General features: G+C 39.8%; 3 protein-coding genes across 3 annotated transcripts; all 3 read right to left on the bottom strand.

Moving 5' to 3' along the window:
- Positions 1-2,111: 2,111 nt before the first annotated feature.
- Positions 2,112-6,977, bottom strand: LOC122762077. Its single transcript, XM_044017250.1, has 6 exons — positions 6,862-6,977; positions 6,369-6,460; positions 5,107-5,151; positions 4,428-4,591; positions 3,170-4,060; positions 2,112-2,964 (listed from the first exon to the last, which is right to left on the bottom strand). The coding sequence occupies exons 2-6, from the start codon at positions 6,439-6,441 to the stop codon at positions 2,572-2,574; spliced, it is 1,566 nt and encodes a 521-aa protein (XP_043873185.1). The 5' UTR covers positions 6,442-6,460; positions 6,862-6,977; the 3' UTR covers positions 2,112-2,571.
- Positions 6,978-10,009: 3,032 nt separating this feature from the next.
- LOC122762075 (COP9 signalosome complex subunit 9) lies at positions 10,010-17,291 on the bottom strand. Its single transcript, XM_044017248.1, has 3 exons — positions 17,095-17,291; positions 15,200-15,272; positions 10,010-10,629 (listed from the first exon to the last, which is right to left on the bottom strand). The coding sequence occupies exons 1-3, from the start codon at positions 17,188-17,190 to the stop codon at positions 10,592-10,594; spliced, it is 207 nt and encodes a 68-aa protein (XP_043873183.1). The 5' UTR covers positions 17,191-17,291; the 3' UTR covers positions 10,010-10,591.
- A 396-nt stretch (positions 17,292-17,687) lies between these two features.
- apoda.1 (apolipoprotein Da, duplicate 1) lies at positions 17,688-19,396 on the bottom strand. The gene is made up of 5 exons (XM_044017253.1): positions 19,315-19,396; positions 19,046-19,183; positions 18,563-18,684; positions 18,394-18,479; positions 17,688-18,248 (listed from the first exon to the last, which is right to left on the bottom strand). Exons 2-5 carry the CDS (start codon positions 19,160-19,162, stop codon positions 18,013-18,015), a joined length of 561 nt encoding a protein of 186 aa, XP_043873188.1. The 5' UTR covers positions 19,163-19,183; positions 19,315-19,396; the 3' UTR covers positions 17,688-18,012.
- Between the last annotated feature and the right edge of the window lie 1,465 nt (positions 19,397-20,861).

Genomic DNA, 20,861 nt, shown 5'->3' with positions numbered 1-20,861 from the left:
ACTGAAGCACCGACAAGCTCATAATTTCCCAGCACCACCTGCTGGAAGCTGCTTGTCAGAGTGTGAAGTCGGGAGAAATCAGCTCCATTTGTCATCTTATTGACAGTGGAGGTGAAGTGCAGATAGATAGATACGCGCCTGCTAGCTAAAATGATAGCTTGTTAACTAATATGATAGCTTAGATAGATAGATAGATAGATAGATAGATAGATAGATAGATAGATAGATAGATGATACGAGCTCGCTAGCTAAAATGATAGCTTGCTAACTAATCTGATAGCTTGCTATCTTAAAGATTAGTTTAATTTAAGTTATGAGTTACATACACAAACACATAAACTCTTTTTCATTACTGTCGTTTTGTAGTTGAAGAATTGGGATTTTTTGAAGCATTCATTCATTGAAGAACTTTCCCTATGAGGTGATTAAAGCCTCTTGTGTGCCACTACATTTTAAGCAAGTGTGAACCTGCAAATACAAACAGAGCTGCTGGTGTAAAAATGGACTAAAACACAGCTTAGCACCATTTTGTGTTGCTTCAGACAGTTTTAATTCCTGCAGCACTGCAGCAGACTGTAAAGTCCACACTTTACAGGACAACAGCTACAATTATAAGCATATTTCCACGGGGCTTTCTCGAGTGAGTGCTGTATTCAGCAAGCCATTACCGGGAGTGACTGAGTGTTACCTGCCTTTAAAACTGTCAGTAACAGCAGTGGCGGTGTTCGTCTGCGGAGAAGTTTGGCTGAAAGGCAGACCTGCAGTTTCTCTCCCACAGCTGGTTTTCATTTCTAAAATATGACGCTTCAGCTATGGAGGAGAAGATGGCACTGTCAGACACAAACAATCTGCACTGTGAAAAATGCACTCATCAAACAAACTGTTTTGGCTTTTTTCTGCATTCTAGCAAAACTGCTAAACTGCTGCTGAGGACTCAGCCTCAGTTACGACGGCATTCACTCACCATGTACAGTATGTTACACAAATAATTGTTTCGCTCATGCAGCAAACTATTCTGAACCAAAGTTTCACAGTTTCACAGCAAACTATTTTGAACCAAATCACAATAATATTTCGTGATAAGAGTCACTTTGTGCATAATGGAGCAACTCATTCACAGACATATCTGCAAGACATTACATTACATAAAGACAACATCATGGAGAGCAGAGAAACCCAACAATTCACACAATGAGCAAGCACTCAGCGGAGAGAAAAACAACTCTCTGAATGAACCAGACTCAAAGATGTGCAGACGTCTGCCTTGACCGGTTGGGGTGAAAGGAAAAATGGGGGATAGAGAAGAGATGGAGGACAGAAAAGGGGGAGAGAAGGACAAGAGGTAGGTGAGGCAGAAACAGAAGAAACAAATCAGGAGCAGAAATACAACAAGTGTATCAAGTTATCAGAAAATTAAACTCAGATTTTTTTCTTTCCTGTGTGGCTGTCTGACGTCCCCAATGCCAACCATCATTTCTCTGAACTGAATATATATATGTGTGTGTTTGTCAAACACTAAAAGTTTAGGAAAATGCTGCAAATTTGTGAGTATCAAAAAAAATCTCCTGTCCCAGTCTTTTTCACTGAATTTGAGTATAATAGATTATCCATACATTGTTTACGATGCTGGTACAAATCCCAGACACAGGGAGAAAGCTGGTTACACCCTGGACAGGTCGCCACTCCATCACAGAGCAAACACATGGTGACAAACATCAATGCACTCACACATTCACACCTACGGGCAATTCAGATTGAATTCAGATTAACCCTCTGCATGTTTCTGGACATGTGAGAGGAAACCACAGAACCCACAGAAAAGCCAGTGACCAGCAACCTTCTTGCTGTGAGGCAACAGTGATATGTTATAATAACATATAGCTTATTAATTATATAAAACCAGACAATTATAAAATACTTCAAAACACGTTAAAAGCCAGAATCTCTGTGTAAGTGTAATGTACTATGGTTTTGTTGATTGTGTGTAAATAATGAGCTATTCCATTGTTGCACGTTAACTAAAGACACTGATGTGCTGAAATACTGTGAGTATTATATTCGCTCTGTACTTTTTGGAAGCGTGTGACTCGTTAAACCTCAACAAAGAAATCTCAAATTTTTTCCATATCTTTTTTTTATTATTATTCAGAACTTCATTAAAAACTAAACAGGTGAATGATTGTGATGTTTGGAGTGAAAGAAAACAACATTAAATACACTCAGAATAACTCTAGAAACAGAGAATGTACAACAGGGAGACACAGCTACACCTACTTTATCACACATCTATACATGTTTTTCTACAAACATAAATACATGAAGTATTTAATCCACACGTTTCACATAATGTTTGGTTTAGTTGGCCCATCTATAAGAGTTTCCCCTTAAAATAAAGAGAGAACAAATTTAAAAACCTTCCGATTTTGTGGGAAAGGGAGTGACTGATTTGAACTGATGACTTGCAGAAGGTTGAGTGATCCATAAAGTCCAGCAAACTACCAATTTACCACCTTTTTTTCCATTTCTATCTAGCAGAGACTGTTGATTCTTCTGAAATGCTATAACTGAAATCTACTTGTACTGACTCATGACGCCCTTGAGGAAGTCTTCAAATCGTGGAACTGCAGACTGTGGGACAGGTCCTTCCTTAGCAGGCTCGTCAGCGGCTTTCTCCTCAGTAGCAGGCTCAGCGCGACGAAGACGACAATTGTAGTCCATCTCTGGGTCGCAGTCGGGGTCAGGCAGGATTATACCACCCTTGCCAGTCTTTGAAGCCTCAATGCCGGAGGGTGAAGCAAATTTACCGCAGTTGGGGTCAAACGGATGACAGAAGGGCTTGACGGGAGCCTTGATGTCAGCCTTGGCCTCGTAGCCAGATTTCACCGGGGTGCAGTCTTTGTCATAGTGCACATAGCAGTCGTGGCCCTCGCTGGTCTTGCCACGGATGCCGAGCTTGTAGCGGACCTGGTTGATTGAGCGGGGTGATTTGAGTTTTGGGTTCAGATAAAAAGCAGATCAGAGATGTGAAGTGAAAACATTATGAAACACCAATTTTTATTTTTAATACATCATTTAATAAACCAAATGGGAAAAACAGTTAAAAGGATCATTCAACAAGCAAGATTACGTTAGGCTAGTCAAAATTTTAAACTAGTCTTGTAATTCAGACCTGGTGTGCGGGGATCTGTGGTGGGGGCTTGCGCAGAGCAGCGGCGACTGCTAGTATGCAGTATGGATCATAGCGAGGGTCACAGGACAGAGGAGCAGGTGGAGGAGCGGGTGCACCCTTGAGGGTGTACTCCAGGACAGGCTTGGTGAGGCCTGACAACTTAGTGGCAGACAGAGGGTTGCAGTCAGCGTCAAACAGAGGGTTGCAGTGTTGCTCTTTAGGAGATTCCTCAGAAAGGGGAGCGGGAGCAACAACGTTGGACACACAAAGAGGATCTGATGGGTCACAGCTGGGGTACATCAGGTGGTAGAAGCCAGTTGGGGCCTTCTGGACCAGGGGGGGCATGCAGTAGGGGTCCCTGGGGTCACATTTAAGGGCAGCGTAGGACGGAGCAGGGGCAGAAGCTGGACGATACCCATACGCTGCTCTCAGATGGTACTGCAGACACTCCACATCCTCTGGGTTGCAGATCCTCAGCAGCTCTGCTCTCTGGTCAGAGCCCAGGAAGGGCTCCAGGACAGGGGCATAGTGGTAGAAGCCAGTCGGGCTCTTCAGGGGCATTGGCAGCATGGGAGTGAGGATGGGAGCTGGAACCTTGGATGCAGCTGGCTCAGGCTCTGGGGCTGCACCCTTAGAGACAAGGGGAAAGAGGCAGTAGGGGTCGACATAGGGGTTGCACAGCCTGACCGCAGCGGACTTGATGGAGGAGGGCATCACCATTGAAGCCTTAGGCTTACTGGTGGACTCTGAAATACATTCTGGGTCATCAGAATCAGCGCAGGTCTTGTAGATTTCGCTGAGGTGTGTGAGGTAGTGGTTGAAGGTCGGCCCCTCCTCTGACCTGTGCTTGTTCTGCAGGTAGGCCATGTACAGACGATCCAGATCCTCAACCTGAAGAACAAGATGTAAATGAGGTAAAAATGAACAAATCTCCTCTTCTTAACACAAATTAAAAATAAAAAAAAGAGGTCAAATGAAGCTTTTGCTAGATGAGCACTTTCAGATCATTCCTTTGTGGAAGAGCTTTTACTGCAATTAGAGCCCAAGAATACTATTTTAAGAGCATAATGGCATATTCATATGTTAATGGAGGCATCATCTGATTCAACAGAATATTGCCATGGAATAAAAGAAGCTATCATAAATATATCTCATATCATGTTGCAGGTTTTTTTTTTTCAATACAAAAGCTCATTTTTAAAAGCAAATTAAAGCACCACTGTTAAAATAAAACAATATTTCATCAAACTCCACTTACTCCCTCCTGGTTGTGGGAGTCCATGAAGTGCTTATACCATCCCCAGAAGTCAGGCAGGCGTTTGAACTGTGGCACAGCCAGGACGGGGACGTTCCTTCTGTTACGAACAAGTCTCTTCAGGTTGGCCATGGCGTCAGCTTTCACATCATCAGACACTGAAGTCACTGGTGGGAAAGAAAGTGCCATTTTAAAATGTGTGGACACAAACTGGAATTGTCTACTGTATTATATATTTATATTTCAGACACAAACCATCTACATTTACACCGTATATTGTACTGTTCATAGTAAACTGCTTTAAATGAACGGTTACTCTCATTATCTCTGCAGAACATTTGTAGATTTGATGGAATAAATATCAGTGTTTTCTTCATCATTAGTGCATCATTATCACCATCCTCCTCTGTACTTCTTTTCATTGCTGCTTCCTTCATCATTATTATTAGTAGTAGTAGTAGTAGTTGTATTATTATTATAGTTATTATACTTTTCATCATCATCGTCATTATTATTACATGAAGATATTAAATAATAGCTGACTATCTAAATGGAACATTTATTATAAGATTATAAGGATTGCCATCTGTAAGAATAAAGTAGATTTTTTTTAACGTGCATGACGTGAATGATCTCAGAGGCCAGCGTGTCCTACAGCACATGCCACGTCACTGGTCCTCACCTTCTTCCTCCTTGTGCTGCTCCACTGGCACGGCCCCCAGGAACTCTGTAAAACACAGGCAGCAGCCACATTAGCAGCAGCAGGGACATTAGCTGACGCGAACCAGATGTTGAGCTTTCCCTTCAACATTAGGGAAAATGCTGAGCTGCCTAATAAGCCTCTGGGTAAAACGCGGCAGGTGCTGGAGCCCTGGCGCCCCGGCCACGGGCTGCATCCTGCAGATTAACCCCCTCCTCCTCCACCAGGTAACTCCCTCCCCACTCTACACAGGCCGCTGGAGTTTATGCAACTAATGGGGGGGCCTCCTGAAAGTTAACCTGTAAAACTACAAAAGAGCGAGAGGGCTCACACAAACCTATTACCAATACACTGTAAAAGCAGAAGATGGTAAAGAGGCCATTTCTGTTTCCCCTCCTGTGGAGAATATTTTGCTGCACCGAGGGGTTTCCTTCAGAAGTTTATTGGCAGTATAAAAAACACTACAGTCATAAAAGCAAATTCCTCTTGTACATGCCCATCCATCATAATGTATTTTTGACTAAGGAATCAGGGGAAGCACTCAGTGAAAGTACAGCAATGTCATTTTCTAGTCTGGTCTTTCAAATCCTGCCCGCACACTCACTGCAGGTTTAGGCGTCAGGAGCAGCTCAGGGTTAAGTGTCTTGTGCTAAATTATAGCGACATAATCAGCAAAATGTAATTAAAAAATATTCAAATTGATTGTGATTGAGACTTTTGAATAGACGACGCACAAGCGTTCAGCTCTCCAGACTCACACTGAAACTGTCTGAACTGATTTCACTTGGAGCGTTCCGTTCCATCTCATTTGACAGACAAAGAGACACCAGTGAACAGTGCCTGTGTTTTTAATGTATTGCTGTGACCTCAGCTCCTGCACTTTAAATGTCATTCTAACACTGTGCACCGTTACATTACTGTTTTTGTCCAAAATGATTGTTTGTAACCTGTCTCCTACATCTAATCTAATGTTTATTATAGCGTGTGCTGCTTTTACCTGGTTAAATAAAGATTAGAGAAATAATAGTGTATGCAGTATTCGACTCGTGGTAGTAATAGTATCAGAAGTGATATTGTCTGCTAATACTGTGTACACCTCTGTCAAAGATCAGACAAAGTTGGACTTTATTCATTTATTTTATTTCACTTGCAGGTCGCATCGAGATTAGAGTCTCTTTTGCAAGTGGGGCCGAGATAAATGAGACAAATTTGAAGTCGGTTCAAGTGTGTAATTGAAGTCTCACCTGGGAGCAGAACAATGGCTAAGAGGATTCCTGTGTGGATCAGAGACAACGAGGGTTGTCGAACTCGTGCCATTTTCAGCTGTATGTGCTTCCTGCACGGGGAAAAAGGACAGAAACAATTTTCAGTGACAGTGTAACACAACTGTATTCAACTCTTGTGTGTCGTTCAGCAAAACTGTTTCTCTGTGGACGCCAACTCACAAAGAGCAAAGTGAAAGCTTTTATTTTGGAGGCGCTGATATCAAGACAATAGCGAGGATTGGGGACATGTTACAATAATAAGAGATTAGTGACAGAGTTCCAAATGAATGGATGGAGCAATCAAAGCTTGAAATAAGCTTATCTACATGGAAGGGTGTGACATAACCGTTGCTGTGCTCAAACTCAGAGATTGTCTTCATAAAGTTCATCCAGAAAGTTGCAGAAATGTACCGTCGCTCTAATAAATGAAAGCATTAACTTTAGCACATGCAGCATTTACATGTGTCCTTACCTGCAAAGGCGCTGGTGTTGTGGCCTCCTGAGATCACCTCTGGATGCAGCAGCTCTCACTGTGTTCTAAAGCTGTCGTAAGTGTTTACCTCTCCACTCCCCTGTACAGGACAGACGAGCGGGGAAACATTTTTAAAGAGCACCCATGATCATTAAAAACAAAAGGGCATGTCGTACAGCTCTGGCGTGCTGTTACGCCCTCAGTGATTGGCTCCTGCGCTGCCATACATCCAACCAATAGGGGTCCTGTAATTAGGAGAGGTGAGCAGCACGGCCGCTCTCAGTGAGGGAACATTAACAAGGTGCTATTTAGCACCAGGTTTCTTTCCTCACAGGTTTGGAATTTAAGGGGTCATCGTGCGAGGTGACACTGTGTCTAAGCCACTAGTTGATTTTCAGATTTTCGAAATTTACATAAATGGCTCAGTGGGTGTGAAGCCGTGAAATCCACACAACAGGAGGCCTCTTTTTCAGGAGGCATATTATGCAGCCGCCGCAGAGGCAGCAGGGATTTTAAAAAAAACGAAAAGAAAAGAAAACAGAGCAAGATATTCATAGTTTTCTGATGATGCACAAGAAAAAGCATGTATAAACAGAATGGAGCATCAAAAAAAGAGAAGTAAATAACTTTCTCTCCCACTGGAAAGAAAAAATGCCTGTAACATTTTGTTTTTCTTAATGTTCTCATGTTTAGAGACTGACTGGAGAATAGAAACTACCTCTGCAACGTTAGCTGCGTTGCATCAGTGTACTGACAGATGTCTGCACAGAATCTTCCAGGACTACAGGAACGCAACTCCTTTCACTTCCGTGACGAAACAGCCAAGCAGCGGTTGCACCAGCATGTTTGATAATGTTAATAAACTGGGGGCAAGCCGTCATGCCAGAGGTCTGTGACACCAGCTGCGCTTTTACTGTCGCTCAGCCGTGTGAGGGCAAAACTACTTCATTTTACACGTTTCAATCCGATTTTATCAAGAGCATTTTCCAATTGTACAATTAAGAAAGTGATTATTGCTAAATAAAAGGGTTATTTCTCATGACGTGGAAGTTGGGACTGAGGTCATTAGAACAAGGCGACATACAGCAAGACACTAATGAAGCAAACTGCTGCTGCTACAGAAGCCAGAACTGTGACGAGCAGCGCGCCAACACTGCTGGATGGTGCCACGTAGCCTGGAGAGCCTGACAGTCTGCACATGTGGACTGTATATAGTTACTTATAGAGTATGGAGTATGAATATACATACAAGTTCATTAAATGAACCTTTTCACTGAGAGAAACCTTAGCGTACGGATAGATGGAGGTTACTTAATTCTTGTATAAAAGTTTTAGAATTGAACCAAATTGAATGATTATTGAACGATTTGGTTTTAAGTGTAGTTTTCCTTAAAGGATACAGTAGACGTATCAACTGTTTATCAATAACCCCTAGCTGACAAGATATCACCCTATCTACCCTTCATCTAACTATAATTTGTTAGGAAAGGAAATGATAGGATAGGATAGGATAGGATAGGATAGGAAAGGAGGGGATGGGATGGGATGGGAAAGGAAAGGAAAACATGGGATAGACTTTACTTACTATCTTGAACTTTACAGTGTCTGCAGTGCAGTATAATACAGCATATACCTCACCTCCCTCTTGTCCTTTCTCTCCCCCACCTTTCCTTTGTCCCCCATTTTTTCTTGTTGTTTTTTTTCTCTCCACTGATGCCTCGAGTGTTTCCTCATTGTGTGAATTGAATGTTGTGTGCAGAGCCTTGAGATAATGTATGTTGTGATTCAGCGCTATACAAATAAAATAAAATTGAATTGAATTGAATACCATCGGCTGGAAATCACTCAAGTAGAACAGTATAAATATACTATATTAATTTCTATCCTTATTGTCTCTATTTAGATTAAAAACTAAATGTAATAATTCCGCCTCATGCATCATCTGCTTCTCATCACTTCCTGCCTCATGCTTTAGTTTTCTATAGATGATGGCGAGGACTATGACGCCTGTCATTTAATGGTTCAGGAATAAGTGGGGCAATTTTTATTTCATGTATAAAATCACTTTTATTTATATCAAAGGAGAACACGTTTTTGGGTGATGTGAGGCAGGATGTGAGTCAATTGCCTCCGTTTATTGCACAATCTTTTCAAAGCACTAATACTGATGCTAATGTGGTTGCTGGTGTGCCAAATGATGAAGCGCCCCCCTTATTTGTGAAGCCTAAACCAAAGTATAGTTTCACATGGTCTTGTCGCAGGCTGCAGCTGATCATCTGAGATTTGGCTTTATTCCCGTAATATTCTAAAAAAGTGTTTTTTTTCTTCAGCATGGCCCCAATACTCGGTCATACTAATGGACATGTGATGATAACACATTTCTCAGTTTTGCACTCTTTAGAGGTAACTTATCTCCAACTTCTGCTACAAAACCACTATGTGCTATTTTCCAAACCTGGGAATATTATTAACCTTCAGATCAGCATTTTCATTGGCGCTGATATCAAGGGAGTCTCACATCACGGTAAATAACTTAGGCGCCGCATTTGATCAAATCTACCTGAGAGACAAACTGAGAATGACAAATACTATATGTTGCAATGCAAAAGCTCGGCTTCTCTCGTCCATGTTCTGTATGGAAATCCTTTCTTGAAGCGGTCCGTTTAGATGGAGGTGATGTAATCTCGTGTTTACCTGAGGGTTGATATCTGTGGACGCCAACATGTGCGAGGTAAATAGTTTTCCATTTGAAACACTTTTCTCTTTTGTGTAGTGAGTGCAGTTTGTGCCTGATGCTGAAGGCTCAGGGAAAAAACTGCCTATGAAACGAGGCTCTAATAAAACAATTCAATCGTCTTTTTAATCTTTGTTATCATCAACTCAGTGTAGAGCTGTGCAAGCAGGGAACAAGTGATCACAATTAAGTTGGTTTTTTTCCCTCTTGTATATAAAATGGCAAGAGCAGAAAACAAAAATCTGCACGAGGAAGTTAAAACAAAACCTTTTTAGAGCTTTGGATGATGAGATCAACTAAGAATGACTTTCATCCATTCATTTTCTACCACTTTATCCTCTGACCATGTTAAAGACCTAAACAACAAAGAAGTGTTTTTGAGACACTAGAGAAAAAATGCACATGAACATAAAGTAAAATATAAAGTGTTATTTATTGAGTTTTGACCGGTGTCACTCCCATCACAAAAATACAATGTAGACATATGTACAAATTCAAGATGTTAACAGGAAACAGTGTTATACGAGCAAACACGGAGAACATACAGGATGTGACTGTCACGCAGTGTCGTTCAAATATTGTAAACAATCTCAGCAGACCATCACTTCACAAATACCATCTGCAGTGCGCTAAAGGGCGGCAGCATATGGAGCCTTTGCCCATCATATGTATAATTACGCCTCTGAACAGGTGTTCTCGTGCACACAGGAACCTACAATCCAGTTGAGAAGCAGTCAAAGACATGAGCGAGATACAAGCTCATAATTTTGACATACCATATATGAAAGAATCCTTGGGCTCTTGAGAATTTCACAACATCTGGAGCCTCGGACGACTTTTTAAGGTGCTTTAAAACAAAGCGCTTGAAACTAGGACAACTATGAAAGGAAATTGTATGTTATTAGTCGCTAAATGTCTGGTTTGCTTTCCACAGAAAAATGTGCCGCCGAGTCGTGTGGATATCATCCATCACCGCTCTGCAGACAAGTTAATCTTTCACTGTATGTCCTCGTCATCGAACAGATCTTCAAAATCTGTGGGAGGAAAATAAAAACACAGTTATTACGCCGAAGTGACATAACAGCTGGACGACAACACTGAAGCTGCATTTCTTACGTTTCTGCAAATCCAGGCATTTTCTCATAAAGTGGCGCGTCGGAGGCGCAGGGTGATAAAAAATAAATGGATCTGGGAATGCACTTGGTGAGGAGTCTGCAGACTGACCTACCTGGGGTTCCTGCCAGTTTGTGAGGTCAGAGGTCAGCAGGAGAACTGTATGAACATGCTTGATAATACGCGCTACATCACTCGCTGCAGGTAAACCACACTCAACTTTGATTATTTATTTATTTTAAGTAAATAGGAGGACAAATATTTACTTAAATGTCTGCCCTGTAGTGTAGTATACTCAATCCATGTGCAGCACCTTCTTTCAAGTACGCTTTTGTTTAATACTGCAACGATTGATTCATTGATTATTAATCAATTACATAAATAAAACACTGTTTGCATATGTGATGACATTTAAGAGCACCTTGTTAGCTGCTCCTCTTAGCCCTGCCCCACACGTGAGGATTTTCAAATCTGACTCTCTCAATTTTATAAAGTTGGGTGACCACAGACACAAAGAAGGTTTTAATCCTGAGAAAGCCCAGACTAGACAGTCGTGTCAAAACAGAGGACACACGTGGAGGAGATTCCAGGGATTTGCGATCTCACATAAACTTACGTGACTTAATGTGACTTCTCAATATAAATGAAAAAGAAGGCATACTGAGTTAACAGCTGTTGTGTGCGCGCGATGTTTTGGTTATCGCAGGGTCCTGCTCATGCCCCAATCGCTGTCTGTTAATCCCTCACTCTACAGGATCGCTTGGCCAGATAATCTGTTCAAAGCAGCCTCTAACACTGGAGGCACCCACGATTGTTGGAAGGGCCAGATCGGGACTGAAAACTGGCCAATTATCCACTAGTGTGGAGGCATTAGCCTAATATGCTGTGAACCCTGCATTACTTTAACTAGTGCTCATGCACTGCAGTTTAGAATATTAGAATTTTCATTGAAAAATCCCATTGCATATTCAAACAGCATAATTTTGCTTGAAATGCCAACAACAAAATATCAACAATTCCTATCGCTTTAACAAACTATTGTTCCTTAATGTACAATGAAACAATATATAAAACGGGGCAGACCATAGCTGATGTATGGGTGGGTTGTGTCAGGAAGGATCATCCTCTGTGGTGACCCCTAGAGAGGGAGAAGCCAAAAAACTATATATAAAAACATTATACCCTGCTGTGTTATGTTCATTTAAAGGATCAAATAGCTTTTGCAGCTCCAGATGAATTTCATTTGCTGGGACAGGGGCCTCTTTTAATAGTAAAGTTTGCAGACCTCAGTTTTAGGATCTACCAGGAGCAAGAGTCCACTAAACTCACACACACACATTTGTGTAGAGTGCACAGCTTGCACAAGTAGAAGTTTATAAATATACTTTAAGTAAACTGTGTGTGTGACTGACCAGTATGAATAAATGTTGGTATTGAATAGTCTGCATTCCTGCGCATAGGAATTTGCTCTAACTGTGCGTCGTCGGCCGGTCCAGTTAGTGCACAAAGTGCTGTTTTCAAACATGTCATCAAACACACAAAAACACACGAGACAAGACAAAACAGCACATGATGGGACACAATATTTTGAGGCTAATTAAAGCCTTATTTTACACTAAGACAATGGAGGAGGGAGCGCCTTCAAATATGAGCTGTGTCTGTTGTTTTTGCCGTGAAGTGCAGTTTCTCAACAGGTTATCTGGTCGTGTATTCAATCAGTTCACACATCTACTGTGTGTGGAAAGTGTTATTTCATCAGCTACGTATAGAGTAGAGTCTTTTGATTTAAACTTTATTTAAAACTCAGGAAGCAACCAAAGTAGAATTAAGATTCCTTCTTTATATGCACACTCTAATTAGTGATCGTGAATTTGACGTCTGCATTTAATCCATCCTTTTTACACACCAGGAGTGAACACACACACACAAAGCGTGTAGAGTGCAGGAGCAGTGTGCAGCACTGCCTGTGAACAGTGGGGGTTGGGTACCTTGCTCAGGGGCACTCCAGACCTAGACCTGTCCAAGGATTTGTAGCTGTGGCCCCCTGGTTACAACCCCAATTCCACTTCGCCTTCATTAATATTCTTTTAGGGAGACCCTATTTTTCTCTTGGATATGATTTGGTTACCAAATCAAAATGATATTAGGTTTTACAGATATGGCTGTAAATTTTGCACAAATTTGCTCTTGTCAGATATTGCGATCCGGGTCACGATAGTTTGCCATCTTTAAAAAGTGAACATAGAACATAGAACATAGAACATGAAAGAGTAATAGGTTTTTTTGTGGACAGGCATTGAGTAAATGCCTAAAATGATACAAGAGAATTCACGATTTCGCTGGAAATTCCAATATATTGCAGCACTTTTCACATGTAACCTGAAGGACTAGCCAGTTATTAGATTGTGTTTCATGAGGACCAGAGTTTCTATGTATCAAAGATAAAATGCAATATAGGTAGTTTCACATAAATATAATTTTATGATAAAGGCTTTAAAGAAAGAAACGTATGCCAGTGATTATTTCACGCTTTTCCATTATGCAATTTGAGTACTACTCAACTCTACTAGTATCCTGGTTAAGGGTTAACCCTAACCCTTTTCCAAAGTGGTTCTTTTCAGTGTACAGAATCATTAGAATCAGTCAATTAAATGATTAGGTTGTGATTCGGCTCACCATCGCTGGATTTCTGAAGTGATGTCGCTAAAAACACCAGACTTCTCTGTTAAATACTGAGAATTTAGTAATGCCCTTACTAAATGTTGAAGATGAACGCGTGTTTTAAGTATTTTTTTTACTGGTCTACAGTTTGGCATTGTTCGGTTTGATTCCTGTGTCAGTCCTAACACTTGTGACTCTTCCAGTGACGACACTCTCTGACCAATCAGTGGCCGGCAGTCTCTTGACGTCACATTTTAGTAACGACTCAGTTTGCAAGTACCAAAAAAAGCACCAGGAACTGTCACAAATGGAAAAGCAAAAAAAGTCGAAAACTAGAAAAGTGCTGTTGAAGAATGCTGCCGTTTCAAATCCCTCTCATAATCAAAAAATAATAATAAAAAAGTTCATTCATTTTTACCACATTTTGGCTGGATATGGGAGCATGGTACAACACATGTGAGCAAAAACTGTCACAGCAGTTTGATTTTTGTGACTGACTGAATAAAGTGAGCAAGATGTAGATTGGTAATGTTAAAATCCTTTCACAAATGTAGGCTGTGGGATCAGGAGCCACTTACAATGAGCCTTAAGACAGTTCAGTGGCACACTTTTCTATCAGAGGGCAGAATAAAGGCTGACACCCTAAATGAGCCTCATAGAAAGCGCTACTACCACTGAGCGCCCGCTGAGAAGGCTGTGTGGAATCTGTGTTGCATATGGCAAGAAGTTAAGGCTGTTTGATGTAGCAGCGCCTCCAGACAGAGATCACACTACATTATAAACCACAGTTTGTAAAAGGGGGGCCTGTTGCAAGGAATGTTTGGGGCCCAGTAAAGAAGATTCCTGCTGTTGGAGCAGCAGTTTACCGACGCCAAAGGGTGAAAAACATTATGTGCTAAAAGATTGAATCCGCCCTCACTGACAATTTCCTATTTGATGATGACAGACAGCACGGCGGACTATGAATAACTTGCATTGACACTTGTATTACAAGAAGAGGATCATTACAGCTCAAAAGTGCTGCGAGGCTCTGTCTGAGGATACAAAATGTAATCAACACTTTTCAAAGAAAAAAGAAAAATCAATAAAGAAATCTGAGATGATTCAGATCATGTGAGAATTGTATGAAAGGTGTCTGCTGTTGCCAAAAATCCAACTCTGAGGACATTTAACATTAGTAACAAGTATCCAAGGTTGACACTAAGTGTCTCCAGGGCTATATTTCACACATTCGTTCAAATTAGTTAGCTGACTTTGGCACTTGGCACTTTGATATTGCATCCACTACTTTAATTTCAAATTAAATGTGCTAAAACACAGATCCAGAGGAAAAACTGTGTGACTGTCCAAGTACTATATAATACTACTATAAGTACTATATGTGGGCTTGTTTGTGTGTGGGTCTCTGGAGAATAGGAGGTGGTTATGTTTTGCCTCCTGACAGAGGATAATAACTTTAACATTAACTTCATATATCTATAAAGGACATGCTCTCATTTAGTCTCCCTGAATCACTGAATTAAAAAAGATGATGCTCATTTAACATTTAGATCAAAACTCATCCACAAATGAAAACCCAAATGTATACCTTGTACGCATTTGCAGTGCCGGTGGTGAGGGCAGTATTGACTTTTTTAAGTATCAGTAATCATAAATAACATAAATGTTGTGTTAGCACTGTGGTAGAGGTAAAATGAGTTTTGAAGGTCGAGGGATCAATTCATGCGGACGTTTCCCACTTAACTTCGCGTTGCTCCTGATGGCTGTGCCAGCAGCGTGTGCATGTAGATGCTAAAACATGGCGGGTGTGTAAAGAAAAAAGCCATTTACCATTGAAGAAGTCAGCATGTACTGCCTTTTCATTGGCAGCGAGGTCCATCAGCAGTCCTGTGCTTCCCCCAGCCTGCGAGAGAACAAACATGCAGGCCAGAGGCAAGTTACCAGGAAAAACAAGTAGGGCAGCATCAAAAGTGTTTTCATGGTATAATATTAAATGTGTGGATTATGTGATGACACTTGTTCCAGTAGATATTTTTCTATTTAAACTAATTCAATATTTGTGATGTTAACTTTTACCACTAATAATATAATGTAATATAAATTACTTTAACTTGAGTACAGTGTTTGTTTTGTCCATTCAGGAGAACGGAGAAAACAGGTGTTCCTGCACCTCCACAATTCTGAATAAATATCTAATTGCAATTATTTTTGACTGATGTGGAGGATAAAGTGGTAGAAAATGGATGGATGTTGTATTTGCAATTGTGAGATACCAGAGGGAATGGTCATTTTTACATAATTATTCTCATTTTCATTTGAATAACATTTAAAATGATTACTGTGTAATATTTGTCAGTCTAGTAGAACATGATGTGTGTCAGTTAGGACAATATTTAATACTAAAATGGTAATTTGAGACACATTTTGGCAGACATTTGATTAAATTTCCATTAATTATGCTCTTTACTGTGGCATAATTATGTCAGATTAGCATTAGAATTAGTACTAGTGCGGAGTTCCTGTCGGAGAGCTTAATTTTAGGCTGCAAAAAAATGATTATTTTCAAAATCGACGAATCCATCTACTATTTTCTCAATTGATCTAGTAACTGTTTGGTCCATAAAATGTCAGAAAAAGAAAATGATGATGTTCTCAAATGCCTTTTTTTGTCCACAAACCAAACTTATTCAGTTTTAAAGATTCCTTTGTTATATGGAGCAAAGAAACCAGAAAATATCAACATTTAAGAAGCCAAAAAAAAACATGTGTTATTATATTTAAAGAGAAACATCCAAACCAATGAATGAATTATAATTAAATTTATAAATCGAAAAATAATCGATTTATTGTTTCAGCCCTAATTTTAAACTACTGTATTTTAACATAGCCGATAACGGTGTTCAATATTTCAATATTTTCTCAGGTGGTACTTGGTATAAAAAGTTTGAGAACCACTGGCTTAACTCTCAAACTCTCAAATCAACATCTGTTTCTAAGTACAATACTAGGTTGTTAAAGGTCTTGTATGTCAAATGCAGGTGAAAATATTATTTAAAGTTGAAGATAAAATAATTACACATCATTTTTACAAGTGTGTAGTATAAATGTTTGTTTGTTTGTTTGTTTGTTTTTCATTACCCCAGAACATAATAAGCCTTTTATATTTATATCAGGAATTCGGTCAGCTCTATTTTGTACCACCATGAATTTACAGTAGCCCACAATGAACAAACTAAACATCTTTATACTTTTGATGCTAACTAAAAGCTACATAGGTTCTTCATCACACTTGGAAGGGAAGAGGGGAAGGATATTCAGCTGCAGCATACAACTACATCAGTAGTATATGTGGCTATAATTTACACGCTGTACCTTTAAACAAAATGTTCCTTTTTAAATAAAATAAAAAAAAAACAAGATATTATTCCACCAAAACCACAGCTAACAAATTGCTCAGTCAACCTATTGTGCATTCCTCAAGTAAATCACATTCATAATATGAGACATAATTAACACAGTAAGTGCTTCCTTTCACTGTTTCATGTCAGGTTACTGCATTACTACATTATTGCATTGCAATATGTACTGTATCTATTGTTTTCTGTAGTTTTGAGCCAAATCAAATGGCCTGTTTTTTTTTTTTTTTTAAATTAAAAAAAATAAAGACAGACATCCGGTGCTAACTATAGCGTTGCTATAATGAATTAGCTTGTCAGCTAACACACCTCGTCCAGGTCCACGTAGGGTCCAGCTCCTTCGGGAAACATCTCGTCCACTGCCGGCTTCATGGCGGTGGAATTTGACTGATCTTTTAGTGGCATAGGTGAACAAAAAATACCCCTAAATACTGAGTATATTAGGTCAGATTTTCATCCGCTTGCCACTATTTTAGGAGCTACACAGCAGATCTGGTATGAAAATAATTCCGACGAGAAAATCGAGTCAGCCAAGAAGGGTTCCGCTTCGTCAAAGTGTTGACGGTCTTTTTTCCACAAAACACCCGTTTGAAAGAGACGGATTACATTAAAGCAATGTACTTAAAGTACACATGTATAGTTAACTTCAGTCCACTGTGTTTTTTTGAGGGAACAATAGTTCATTTTTAATCAAAATAAGTTAGTGGCGTCTACCACTAGTTCTAGAAGACTGTATCATTATTATTAGTTGTAGTATTTTATTATTTTAACAAACAGTATTAAATTAAATGTCAATTAAAAAGCAATGTTTAGTTTAGTTTTTATTGAAAATTGTTCAAGGTTTTCTTCAAGTATTGTGGCAATGGAGATTGCACTCAGAAATCAAGGAAGTGCACAGGATGTGATTTTTAGTGATTTTATTTAATTACAATCTTATGTATCTAATTAGTGGGAAAAAAGATTTTATTCTGCAACCATTTACTTAATGTTTTCCATTCAACAAAATGAACAGCATTGCTGGTAAATGAAAACATATCTTATATGCTAACACCAACCTCATAGCAATAAGGGTAGAGTCATTTTCTTCTGTAAACATTGATTTTGTCTTTAAAAGGTTGGGAAACTCTTTCAAGCCGACACAAACTGAGTAACAACTGAGTCTACTACACTAATCCTCTTCTTCTTTGTCACCAATAGCGCCATTTTGTGTTATTTTTCCACCGCTGCTCACAGATCTTTGTCACAGCCCTGCTGCTTGGTGGCAATCATCCTGGTCATATCAATGTTATTGTTTTCAAAGGTCTCCCTGGCTTTCTCCACGGTGGCTTCTGGGAGTGTTCGTGTTCGGGCCAGGATCCAGGCGAAGTCGACATGGAATAGCCTCAAGATGTCTGTGCAGGAATATACCAGGGCCGTGTTGACGTAGTCAGTGGACAGGATCCAGTAAGGAGAGTAGGGCAACACTGTGGTGAAGGCATGAGAATTAAGAAATGAGCCATTGAAGATCACTGCTATACACTTGAGAGTAATCTGAGGAGAATTCGTCTCAGGCCTTATGTTAAGAAACTCTAACAACAGGGACAGTCATTCTCCAAATGACATGCTCACCATATGAATAACTTATTCCCAGCTTGGCAGGATTCTTCATGTCCTCAACGACTCCAGTCCCTTCGATTTTCCTCAGCTCTCCTTTTCTGTTTTAGTCACATTTCACAGTGGAATAAAATATTAGCTGCTAATACTACATTTTCTCAAAGCAATTGCAGAATGTACTCACAGTATTTCAGAGCTGACCACTCGAATGGACTTGTCTGCCCTCGAAGAGAAATTGGTCTCAATGCAGCGGCCCTTCTCAAACTGGGCTGGCAGTCTGGCAATTTCAAACCATCTCCCCATAAACTGAGCACAGAAACAAACAAGTTCAGAGATGATTTACACAACACTGTGCGTGCGTGGAGACTATGAATAAATCTACATAGTGAAATTAAGTCAGCATAGAATTTATTGTGTTCAAGCAAATTATAATTGCATTCATTTAAATACTGCAAAGGACCAGAAGAAAACTATGGAATGAGAATAAGTTTAATGATTAATTAAAAAAACAGGACAAACAATAGTGTGCTGACACTATCATGCTGACATTTATTTCATCAGTGGATTAGTGAACTAGTTAGGCTGAATGTGCACTTTCAATATTTATAAAACATGATGATGCGTCCTTTCAGAGGGAAAAAAAAACTCATCATACACTTTTCTGTACCTGTTTGAGGTTGAACGCAGGCTGAACAGATGGTTCTGGACATGGTCCCCAGTGGGGCACCTGAGCCTTGATGAGAGGGAGAACAAATGCAAAGGCCAGAGCAAAAGAAAACTTCATTGTGAGGAAGGCCTTGGTTACCTGGGAAAGATGTAAAGGGGACACAAACAGAAAGCAATGAATACAAAATCCAGATAGATAGATAGATAGATAGATAGATAGATAGATAGATAGATAGATAGATAGATAGATGATTCGATATCTTTTCTTACCTCTGTGGCCTGGTGGTTCAGATTAAGTCTTCACTCTCTCTGACAAAGTCTGGCGTTTGAATTAAAGTTGTCGTTCTCCACGAGGTTTTGCAGCACTTGGTTTCTCTGTGTCATCAATGGCCGTCTTTGTGTGGCCTCCAGCCTGATTATGGACATAAAGCAAACTGTTAGCAAATTGGAGTCACAGGGGACACAGCAGTAGGACAGTTATAAAACAGCAGATTTTTTTTGGTGGATTTTTGTTAGGGTCTAAGTTTATTCATAGGGCACAAAACACCCCCTTTGTTGTATTGTGTATGCGGTAAGAACAACAGATAACACCAGACAATAAAGGGAAGAATTTGCACCCCAATTAAATAAATATAAATTACTGTCAAGCTTAAATGTGATTAAAAGCTAACACAAAGAAGTGGATTTTAAGAAAGTCCTTAAAACTCAAAACAGTTTGGGGCATCTCTGATAACACCAGGTAGATCTTTCCACAGTTTTGGAGCAGACACTAAAAAGCCCACGTGGCTTTAAGTCTGGATTAAGCTGAGTTGTTGACCCCAGTCCTCTGACTGAGATAAAAAAGGTTCTTCATCTTTCAGTTTCTCTCTTAAAGCAAACTTAGTCCTGATTTTACCAGGGATTTTACTTATATTTTATCCAATTAAAATCATGTTTGGAGTCATCCCAGTATAGCTTAATGCCACATGTGACATGTCGGCTTTGTCAAAGTTTGCAGTGTAGCTCTACAGAAGTATAGACGTGTGTTTCTGTGTCAAATTATGTCCTAAAAACCCCTGTGAATTTCCTGAATTGTCATGTGATGGGTGGCCAGTGGGTCAGACTGTGTTTGCATTGAGCCGCTTCCAAATATGAAAATGGATGTTGGTTTGGTCACGGAACACAGACAACAAGGAATGCGGAAAATATCCACTTCAGCAAAATTATTATATTATATATAAAAGTAAATATCCTAGGTTTTTAGGAATACTGTACTTGTTCTGTCTGTGTTTAATATTTGAAAGCATCAGAGAGCTGATAAAGTCTCGATGTCTCATAACCACTGCTCTCTGTATATATTTATTACACTTTTAATTGAAGGCCTCTCATGATGCTTGTGTCCTTGTATGTCAAACTAGTCATTTTTGTTCCAGGATGAGTCACCATTTCTGTCAGTTATGTTGTTGCTATGTAGAGGCAGCACTAGCTCACGTGACAATAGCATGACAATAAAACATGTGTATGAAAATGTTGGAATTTGAATCTATGGCCTGACATTTAGGGATGTCCTGCTGCAAACTGTTGACACCAAAACTTGAAAATGAAATGCTCGAACTATTAAAATTCTTTCCTCCTCCTTCCAGACAACGCCCTGTGGCTACAAACAAGTTAAATGAAAGAGGAAAAAAGATCTGAAGGTTCAATTTCCAGCTAATACACTTCAGAGAGGAAAGACTTATTAGCTGCAGCCATGCAGACACATCAAAGCCGCATGGTTTAAAAGCAGAGTTGGGTTTTTGTTTTTTTTTTCCTGTGTGTGGACAATATGATCTCATCTG

This window comes from Solea senegalensis, unplaced genomic scaffold, assembly GCF_019176455.1.
Source record: "Solea senegalensis isolate Sse05_10M unplaced genomic scaffold, IFAPA_SoseM_1 scf7180000015215, whole genome shotgun sequence".
Lineage (NCBI taxonomy): Eukaryota > Metazoa > Chordata > Actinopteri > Pleuronectiformes > Soleidae > Solea > Solea senegalensis.
This window is presented reverse-complemented; position numbering and strand designations above follow the sequence as displayed.

Bases quoted from the DNA above. Each gene is read 5' to 3' on its own strand.
- LOC122762077 (XM_044017250.1), bottom strand. From the start codon at position 6,441: ATGGCACGAGTTCGACAACCCTCGTTGTCTCTGATCCACACAGGAATC. The intron at 5,152-6,368 runs GTGAGACTTCAA...TGTGTTTTACAG, and splicing joins AGCCATTGTTCTGCTCCCAG to AGTTCCTGGGGGCCGTGCCA. The intron at 4,592-5,106 runs GTGAGGACCAGT...CTTTCCCACCAG, and splicing joins GCAGCACAAGGAGGAAGAAG to TGACTTCAGTGTCTGATGAT.
- LOC122762075 (XM_044017248.1), bottom strand. From the start codon at position 17,190: ATGCCACTAAAAGATCAGTCAAATTCCACCGCCATGAAGCCGGCAGTG. The intron at 15,273-17,094 runs GTGTGTTAGCTG...GTTCTCTCGCAG, and splicing joins CCTACGTGGACCTGGACGAG to GCTGGGGGAAGCACAGGACT. The intron at 10,630-15,199 runs GTAAATGGCTTT...TTCCTCCCACAG, and splicing joins ACATGCTGACTTCTTCAATG to ATTTTGAAGATCTGTTCGAT.
- apoda.1 (XM_044017253.1), bottom strand. From the start codon at position 19,162: ATGAAGTTTTCTTTTGCTCTGGCCTTTGCATTTGTTCTCCCTCTCATC. The intron at 18,685-19,045 runs GTACAGAAAAGT...TTCTGTGCTCAG, and splicing joins CTGCGTTCAACCTCAAACAG to TTTATGGGGAGATGGTTTGA. The intron at 18,480-18,562 runs GTGAGTACATTC...TGACTAAAACAG, and splicing joins GTGGTCAGCTCTGAAATACT to AAAAGGAGAGCTGAGGAAAA.